The sequence below is a fragment of the Nanorana parkeri genome, unplaced genomic scaffold (assembly GCF_000935625.1).
Source record: "Nanorana parkeri isolate BGI_ZX_2015 unplaced genomic scaffold, ASM93562v1 scaffold2394, whole genome shotgun sequence".
Taxonomy (NCBI): Eukaryota; Metazoa; Chordata; class Amphibia; order Anura; family Dicroglossidae; genus Nanorana; species Nanorana parkeri.
In genome coordinates this window covers 46126-56073 of record NW_017308662.1, presented here as the reverse complement: position 1 = coordinate 56073, position 9948 = coordinate 46126, and the positions used below count along the sequence as shown (strand labels likewise).

The window sequence follows — 9948 nt, the reverse complement described above, 5'->3', positions numbered from 1 at the left end:
CATTTTCTCTGCTAGCGGATTCCTATACCAGATCCACGAGGCAGCAAATGTAACTGCTTCCACGAGGGAGGAAATACTGCTCATACACCGTCCTCCGTTACGCCGGCCTTACTTGTCCCATCTCCTCCTCTGTCTGGTGCTTGGTAGAAAACATGCTGCTCTTTATCCTTTTCCTCCTCATCTCTCCACTTATTGCCTCTAAAATTTTGAGTTGAGGGGAAATACGGCACTTCCTGCCCACCCTCCCACAAGACCTACTGCCCAACATACACCCCTGCCCCAGGCTTCGGAAGGTGTCAAGTCACTGTTGCCGAGTCCTCGGTGGTGCACACAAATTCCATAGAGCCAGTTTCATCCGAAAGGGAAAGGTTCATCTGGAGAGACGACTCCCTCCCTGAGCACTCTGAATCCCGGCACACAGGATATCCTCTGCTGCGGTTATATATTGCTCAGACTCGTGTCTCATCCTCTGCGGAGACTGAGGTTCTGCTACAAAAAAACAGAAACATAGAAGAGCCCAATGTACTTCAGCACCTCAGGGTATGCGTTGTCTGGGAAATTCTCCGATAATAAAGTTGGAATCATTGTAGAACTGACCAGAACAATAACTGTGACGATAATGGGACTGATCACATAACACCGACACATTCTGTAAGCTACTGATGGGGTGAATGATGGAGCCCATCACTGTAACCATGAGGAGGATAGCCAAGGTGGTGGCAATGGGAATATTCTGTGTGACATTTGCATTGATTCCACGTACTGAGCTCATTCCCATCACCAATGGAGAACTCTCTATGAACCAAGCTCATTCCCATCACCAATGGATGACTCTCTATGAACCGAGCTCATTCCCATCACCAATGGATGACTCTCTATGACCCGAGCTCATTCCCATCACCAATGGAGGACTCTCTATGACCCGAGCTCATTCCCATTTCCAATGGAGGACTCTCTATGAACCGAGCTCACTCCCATCACCAATGGAGGACTCTCTATGAACCAAGCTCATTCCCATCACCAATGGAGGACTCTCTATGAACTGAGCTCATTCCCATCACCAATGGAGGACTCTCTATGAACCGAGCTCATTCCCATCACCAATGGAGGACTCTCTATGATCCGAGCTCATTCCCATCACCAATGGAGGACTCTCTATGAACTGAGCTCATTCCCATCACCAATGGAGGACTCTCTATGAACCGAGCTCATTCCCATCACCAATGGAGGACTCTCTATGATCCGAGCTCATTCCCATCACCAATGGAGGACTCTCTATGACCCGAGCTCATTCCCATCACCAATGGAGGACTCTCTATGAACCGAGCTCATTCCCATCACCAATGGATGACTCTCTATGACCCGAGCTCATTCCCATCACCAATGGAGGACTCTCTATGAACCGAGCTCATTCCCATTTCCAATGGAGGACTCTCTATGAACCGAGCTCATTCCCATCACCAATGGAGGACTCTCTATGATCCGAGCTCATTCCCATCACCAATGGAGGACTCTCTATGACCTGAGCTCATTCCCATCACCAATGGAGGACTCTCTATGAACTGAGCTCATTCCCATCACCAATGGAGGACTCTCTATGAACTGAGCTCATTCCCCTCACCAATGGAGGACTCTCTATGACCCGAGCTCATTCCCAGATTAATTATAAAAGAACACGACTCAGAACAGGATGTTGTATTGTGTAGAACTTTCTGGTTTATTGTAGAACGTCAGAATACATGACACACAATACAATGAAGTTTGACTTAAAATCTTAAGTATCTAAAGTAAAAAATATATGAACAATTCTATGTTGGCCGGACCAATGAAAATCCAGGAAAACAAAGATCAATGAGGTGCAGCAGCCAATAGGAATCTACATACAGAGCGGTCTATGGGTTCTCATACTTGGCCATGTATTAGTTGTATGGGGCCGTCTGTGTGAGTGCGGGAAAAGTCAGCACTGTGTGTTTAGAGGAGCAGATTAGTAGAATGGAATCCCTGCAGATCCATAACTATCACATGACACCCCGAAAACTTTCCATACCTCCCCATACTGGTAATAGGTCTACCTACCTCCCCTCCCCCGGAAAATCTTGAGCTTGTTGGGTTCCAATCATTCCCGGGCATTGTTCTGTCTCTTGAGTTCTGGGGTCTACATACCCCACTGAGCCCTTTACAATGAGCTCCCTACTCTCCATGCTGGATTTTTATTTCATATTGTGGAGAATGTAAAATGATGAATGAGGACGCCCCAATGTGTGTATCGGGGGGGGGGAGGGGGGGGTTGGAGCCGAGAACTGCACCATTGGAGCCTTCCACCTGTTACCTTCCCCGGTACATTTCTCAACAGCGTCAGAAGCTGAGTGTTCTCTGATGTCGTAGTAATTTCTTTTATGTTAATACATTTTATACACTATGAACATTAAAAAAGGACACTAACCCGTGTGACTTCTGTGGTGTAATAGAAGTTTTCCTTTCTCAGTAAAACATTTTCCACACACTGAACATGAGAAAGGGCGGTCACCAGTATGAATTTTCTGGTGTTTGACAAGGCCTCCCTTGTGAATGAAACGTTTCCCACACTCTGAACAAGAATAGGGACGCTCACCGATGTGTCCTTTTTGGTGCTGAACAAGGCCTCCTTTGTGAACAAAACGTTTCCCACACTCTGAACATGAGTAAGGACGCTCGCCAGAGTGACTTCTCTGATGTGTGAGAAGCGTCTTTTTTAGAATGAAACTTTTCCCGCACACGGAGCATGAAAACGGACGCTCACCCGTGTGACTTCTCTGGTGATTTAAAAGGTCTCCTTTCAAAGTAAAAGAATGCCCACACTCTAAACATGAAAAAGGACGCACCCCCGTGTGGATTCTCTGGTGTTTAATAAGGTTTCCTTTTTGACTGAAGCGCTTCCCGCACTCTGAACATGAATAAGGACGCTCGCCCGTGTGACTTCTCTGGTGCAACAGAAGTTTTTCTTTATCAGCGAAACGTTTCCCACACACTGAACATGAGAATGGACGCTCCCCTGTGTGACTTTTCTGGTGTTTAACAAGACCTCCTTTGTAAGTGAAACTTTTCCCACACTCTGAACATGAATAAGGACGCTCCCCCGTATGACTTCTCTGGTGTGTAAGAAGCGTCTTTTTCAGAATGAAACATTTGCCGCAAACTGAGCATGAATGAGGACGTTCACCCGTGTGACTCTTCTGGTGATTCAGGAGGTCTCCTTTCGCAGTGAAAGAATGACCGCACTCTGAGCATGAAAAAGGGCGCACGCCCGTGTGAATTTTCTGGTGTTTAACAAGGTTTCCTTTTTGACTAAAACGTTTTCCGCACTCTGAACATGAGAAAGGGCGCTCCCCCGTGTGAATCCTCTCGTGTATTAAAAGGTTTCCCCTCAAAGTGAAACTTTTTCTGCACTCTGAACATGAATAAGGACGCTCACCCTTGCGACTTTTCTGGTGCGTAAGAAGGTCTTTGTTTTCAGTGAAACTTTTCCCACACGCTGAACGTGACACTGGACTCTCTCCTGTGTGATCTCCTTTATGGCTTGTAGAAGATTCCTCAGGATTAGAGGGAACCATCGAACTCTCTGAATGGGAAGGTCGGTGATGCCTGTTATGAGTAATGGGATTCTCTCCTTCAAAGGTATTCCTGTTTCGAGCACAGTGTCCATCTGTAGGAAAGCAATGATGAATGTATTACTATGAGAAACCACCTCGAATCTAGGAAACCTACTGAAGACCAGAGATGGACCTTCATATGGTGTCCAGTATCTCCTCATCATTTGTTGGTCACATGACGTTATATTGAGGAATGGAGATGGACCTTCATATGGTGTACAGTATCTCCTCCTCATTTGTTGGTCACATGACGTTATATTGAGGAATGGAGATGGACCTTCATATGGTGTACAGTATCTCCTCCTCATTTGTTGGTCACATGACGTTATATTGAGGAATGGAGATGGACCTTCATATGGTGTACAGTATCTCCTCCTCATTTGTTGGTCACATGACATTATATTGTGGGATGGAGATGGACCTTCATATGGTGTACAGTATCTCCTCCTCATTTGTTGGTCACATAACGTTATATTGAGGAATGGAGATGGACCTTCATATGGTGTACAGTATCTCCTCCTCATTTGTTGGTCACATGACGTTATATTGAGGAATGGAGATGGACCTTCATATGGTGTACAGTATCTCCTCCTCATTTGTTGGTCACATGACGTTATATTGAGGAATGGAGATGGACCTTCATATGGTGTACAGTATCTCCTCCTCATTTGTTGGTCACATGACGTTATATTGAGGAATGGAGATGGACCTTCATATGGTGTACAGTATCTCCTCCTCATTTGTTGGTCACATGACGTTATGTTGAGGAATGGAGATGGAATAGATCAGGGGGAATACACAGAGAATCAATTTGGTGCTCCAAACCAGGACAGAGAATAACCTCCAAGAGGAGATCCCACCCGAAGGCACAATGGACCCCCCCACCAGCAACAGACCATAGGGCCAACCTACAATGACCTAAAAGCAAGAAAACAAAACACTTCTCGAATGGGAGGAAATCAGACCAAACAATGAGATGTGGTCAAGGGGAGAAAACTCACTGGGCCAAACCCCAAGAAAACGAGTTCCTAAAGGGAAGTTTAAACCAAACAAGTCTAAAAGAGGAGACCAGCCGGTCAACAGCAGAAAGCTCCAGGCTGGCGATCCTAACCCTTGGAATTTAGGGAAAGGAGAGGATCCATGAAAGAGGTTCCCTGAACAGAAAGCCGATCTCACAAAAAGATCACAATGATTGTGAGAACCGTCCCAGCATATTAACCCAAAGGATAGAAAAAAAAAAACGACCTCCCAAGACTGGTAGAAAAACCAAAAAGTACCAACCGTGAAGTCCACCTAAAGGAGCAGTAGGTTAGAGGAACCAAGACTGGTGCAAATAAAACCCACCAGAATCAGGAGGATGAATCAGACTCCACCAGAAGCATGAGGATACACCAGTCAGAGAAGTCCTCCTGGGGTGAGGGGAAGATATGGCCTCTTCCCCAGCCAAAGACTGTCAAATCTTGTCTAGGACTTCTTGGTCCAAGGAGACCAGTTGGGATGTCTCAACCAGAGTCCGAGTTCCAAAACATAGAAGGCAAGGCTGAAAAAGAGAGTCCATGTGAGAAGGGAAACCCATACTAGAAAGACACGCGCGAACCACCCCACAATCCCTGAAAGGTGAAGATGGGGGAATTTCAGTGACAGATATGGAAGGGTTCAAAGGTCTACAGGAGTGGACTTTCTTAGCAAGGACCTGAGCTGGGCAGGTCCACTCGGTGACCCGAGATTACCAGCATTAGGTGCTTTGTACAGATGAGGTCTGCAGATGATGGGGCCTTCAAAAGGGGCTCAGACTGCACAAGTCCAAACAACTGACCTTCTATAGGGAGGGTCGTCTGAATGGAATGGTCACGAGCCCTCCTCGAAGAGAGTACTTTTCTGGACGAGAGTGGACATCAGGGGCCAGGTCTGTTAGCAGGGCCCAGTGCTGCTGGAGGACACTAAAGGGTCAAGTAGGAAGGGAGCATTAGCGACTGGTCCCTGTTGACCTTGTAGCCCAAAAGGTCCTTCAGAAGAGGGGTTCGACTGAAGAGTATCAAGTACCACGAAGCATACAACCACATAGGAGAACATCTCATGTAGGGAGTCCAAATGGGATCCAAGGATAAGCTCCGACCTCAGTAGGAATCAGGGGCCTCAGGGTGCGGAGAACCCAAACAAACCTGGGAAGATGCACAATGAAATGTAGTCAATATCAGAAGAGTAAAGAGGTCTAGCTGACGGAGATCTCTGACTCAAAGGTCAAGGCTGAAGAGCCTTCAGAACTGAGCACTCAAATGCTGAGAAGGTCATCTACTCAAGGACCCAGGTGGATGAACATCTGCCATTGAGCCACATGGTCTCAGGGAAATGGAAGCTCCGAGTGCCTACAGGATACTACCACTGAAGTAGATGAGTAGAAGGATGGGGTTTCTCCACCCCTTTCACAGACCTGTTTCGAGGCTGGAGCACACTCTGACCAACAATGGCAATGCTAATGAGCATGTCAAGAGCAGGTCTCAAGAGATAACACAAAGGATAACCAAGTCAGATTTTTTGGAGCTCTCCCAGGCACATAGCCAGAATGTTCTATGAAAGGAATACGAGACACAAGTTTAGATGCTTGCAACAAGTAATCGCAACAATGGCCCAAAGCTCCAACCACTCTATGAAACGAGGACCTACGCCAGCCATAGAGGGATCCTCTCTGAGGGACGTAACCCGATTGGTACTATGTCTAATGAGGAGCATCTAGAGTGGGAAGTGACCACCAAGTAATTCCCTCTCAAAGGAGGAAAGTTCCGTCACACTCTGAAGAGGGCCCAGGATCCTATAGGGTGTGTCCAGTCCTCATAGAGGAATTACCGAAATAGAGCTCAGTGGGAAGGTCTTTGCAGAAATCTTTACCCTGGTCAGGAAAATTGGGCCACGATTTACATGAATTTTCTGCCTCCCCCCCCCCGATTAACAGCACTTTGGTTGGTATGTATGTAATTTTTCCACTCAAGGAACAATATTAAAAAATTTATGGAAATGGAAATTTAGTATTTATGACGTACTTGTGTCCATACGTAGAGAGGATTCCTCCTGTTCACTCTTCACCATCATCTCCTCCTCCTCCATGGACTGCTGAGCTCCACCCACCAACGTCTCTTCTTCTTCCTCTTTCACCTCAACTTTGATGTCTTCCAGTTCTTCTCCCTGAACCCAAATATGACAGAACACATAAAAAGGAACACAAGAAGAATGTCCTCTCATAGGTCAACATCTATTTTTCAGTCTCCATTCTCAGTCCCATATACCTGATCATGGCGGGGGACAGTGAGATCTTCCTGTCAGCTCCATCATCTTCTTGGTGACTTCTAGAACCTTCTTGGCTCTGGTCACCTCTGTGGTCTGGCCGTGAGGTGAAGGCACCATAATGGATGATGTCCTGTGATGGCACCTTAATGGCTCATCAGATATTTTCTCCACTACTTTATAATCCTGTGTAAAGAGAGAATTAAAAATTATCACTACAGAATACCCAGAATCCTCCTCACCCCCACCGGTCAGGTCTGTGTGTTATGAATAGAGATCAGAGTGATGTCATGTGACCTCCCAGAATCCTCCTCACCCCCACCGGTCAGGTCTGTGTGTTATGAATAGAGATCAGAGTGATGTCATGTGACCTCCCAGAATCCTCCTCACCCCCACCGGTCAGGTCTGTGTGTTATGAATAGAGATCAGAGTGATGTCATGTGACCTCCCAGAATCCTCCTCACCTCTCCGGTCAGCAGATGGATGATCTCCAGGGTGAGGTCTAATATCCTCTCAGTCATGTGACTTTGGTCTTCCTCCATTCTTATTGGTGTGGTCATGTGATCTATACAGGATGCGATTCTCTGCGGACAGATAATAAAGTGAGAATGATCTGGACTGTACCGGGATCAATAATATCTGCACAGAGTTCCGATAATCGTTCTGACATCTCAGACGGCCTCATAAATGGCTCTATATTTAGGATGTATCCGGTCTATAAATGGCGGCTCTGGATGGACAGTTGGATAAATGGCTCTATATTTAGGATGTATCTGGTCTATAAAGGCGGCTCTGGAGGGACAGTCGGATAAATGGCTCTATATTTAGGATGTATCTGGTCTATAAAGGCGGCTCTGGAGGGACAGTCGGATAAATGGCTCTATATTTAGGATGTATCTGGTCTATAAAGGCGGCTCTGGAGGGACAGTCGGATAAATGGCTCTATATTTAGGATGTATCTGGTCTATAAAGGCGGCTCTGGAGGGACAGTCGGATAAATGGCTCTATATTTAGGATGTATCTGGTCTATAAAGGCGGCTCTGGAGGGACAGTCGGATAAATGGCTCTATATTTAGGATGTATCTGGTCTATAAAGGCGGCTCTGGAGGGACAGTCGGATAAATGGCTCTATATTTAGGATGTATCTGGTCTATAAAGGCGGCTCTGGAGGGACAGTCGGATAAATGGCTCTATATTTAGGATGTATCTGGTCTATAAAGGCGGCTCTGGAGGGACAGTCGGATAAATGGCTCTATATTTAGGATGTATCTGGTCTATAAAGGCGGCTCTGGAGGGACAGTCGGATAAATGGCTCTATATTTAGGATGTATCTGGTCTATAAAGGCGGCTCTGGAGGGACAGTCGGATAAATGGCTCTATATTTAGGATGTATCTGGTCTATAAAGGCGGCTCTGGAGGGACAGTCGGATAAATGGCTCTATATTTAGGATGTATCTGGTCTATAAAGGCGGCTCTGGAGGGACAGTCGGATAAATGGCTCTATATTTAGGATGTATCTGGTCTATAAAGGCGGCTCTGGAGGGACAGTCGGATAAATGGCTCTATATTTAGGATGTATCTGGTCTATAAAGGCGGCTCTGGAGGGACAGTCGGATAAATGGCTCTTGTTGTGCGTGTAGTGGTATCTTCTGGAGATAGAAGACGTCACAGTGACTAGAGAGGACCAAAGCAAATATAGTGTGTGGGGGGGGAGGAGGCGTTACTGGGTGTATATATAATATATCTTATTACCTTCTCTGCTGCCAGTTCCAGCAATGTCTCCTCTCCACTTCCTCCTGACTCACCTTTAACCCAGAACTTCCTATGAATATGTGACCTCACTTCCTGTTTATTCCTTACATCACTTCTTGTCTCAGTCTGATTTCACTTCCCATCTGAGTTCCACTGACAATGAGTGATGTCTCCACCTTGTGGAGGATATAAGTTCTGCAGCCTCGGTTCTAATATTCTGATGGATGTTTCTGGGTCGGATCTTCATTGATATATAAAGTGAGAATTCTCTCTGTTTGGGATCATTTATTAAACTCTCCTCAGATGTCAGGAGGACGCGCCGACTCAAATCGGTCATCTTTATTTTTGTTGTAACCGGACAATTCTCCACGATGCACTAATCTAAGGTGACATCTCCACTGACCTCCATTGCAAAGACGTTCCTTCCGCACAGACCACTACAATGTTCACTGTCATCACCGCGGATGATGATGACCTCCATATCAGTGATGAGGAAATTGACTGTAAAATAATGGAGCCCATCACTGTGACCCTCATGAGAAGAACCAAGATGGTGGCCATAGTAATATTCTATGTGGTATTTGTAGTAGCTCCATCTATCCTTAGACTATCTGCTGACACCTGGGTGGAACTGGGTCTTCTGGACTCTCCATCCAACAAATACCCACCAATGGAGGACTCTCTATGACCTGAGCTCATTCCCATCACCAATGGATGACTCTCTATGCACCAAGCTCATTCCCATCACCAATGGAGGACTCTCTATGAACCGAGGTCATTCCCATCACCAATGGAGGACTCTCTATGATCTGAGCTCATTCCCATCACCAATGGAGGACTCTCTATGACCCGAGCTCATTCCCATCACCAATGGAGGACTCTCTATGCACCAAGCTCATTCCCATCACCAATGGAGGACTCTCTATGATCTGAGCTCATTCCCATCACCAATGGATGACTCTCTATGAACCGAGCTCATTCCCATCACCAATGGAGGACTCTCTATGACCCGAGCTCATTCCCATCGCCAATGGAGGACTCTCTATGAACCGAGCTCATTCCCATCACCAATGGAGGACTCTCTATGATCTGAGCTCATTCCAATCACCAATGGATGACTCTCTATGAACTGAGCTCATTCCCATCACCAAAGGAGGACTCTCTATGAACCAAGCTCATTCCCATCACCAATGGATGACTCTCTATGATCTGAGCTCCCTCCCATCACCAATGGAGGACTCTCTATGAACTGAGCTCATTCCCATCACCAATGGAGGACTCTCTATGA

General features: G+C 46.3%; 1 protein-coding gene across 1 annotated transcript; it reads right to left on the bottom strand.

The window, feature by feature from the left end:
• Window positions 1–2436: 2436 nt before the first annotated feature.
• On the bottom strand, window positions 2437–3590 carry LOC108801581 (gastrula zinc finger protein XlCGF52.1-like). The gene is made up of 2 exons (XM_018573473.1): window positions 3200–3590; window positions 2437–3031 (listed from the first exon to the last, which is right to left on the bottom strand). The coding sequence occupies exons 1-2, from the start codon at window positions 3588–3590 to the stop codon at window positions 2439–2441; spliced, it is 984 nt and encodes a 327-aa protein (XP_018428975.1). The 3' UTR covers window positions 2437–2438.
• Window positions 3591–9948: the final 6358 nt, after the last annotated feature.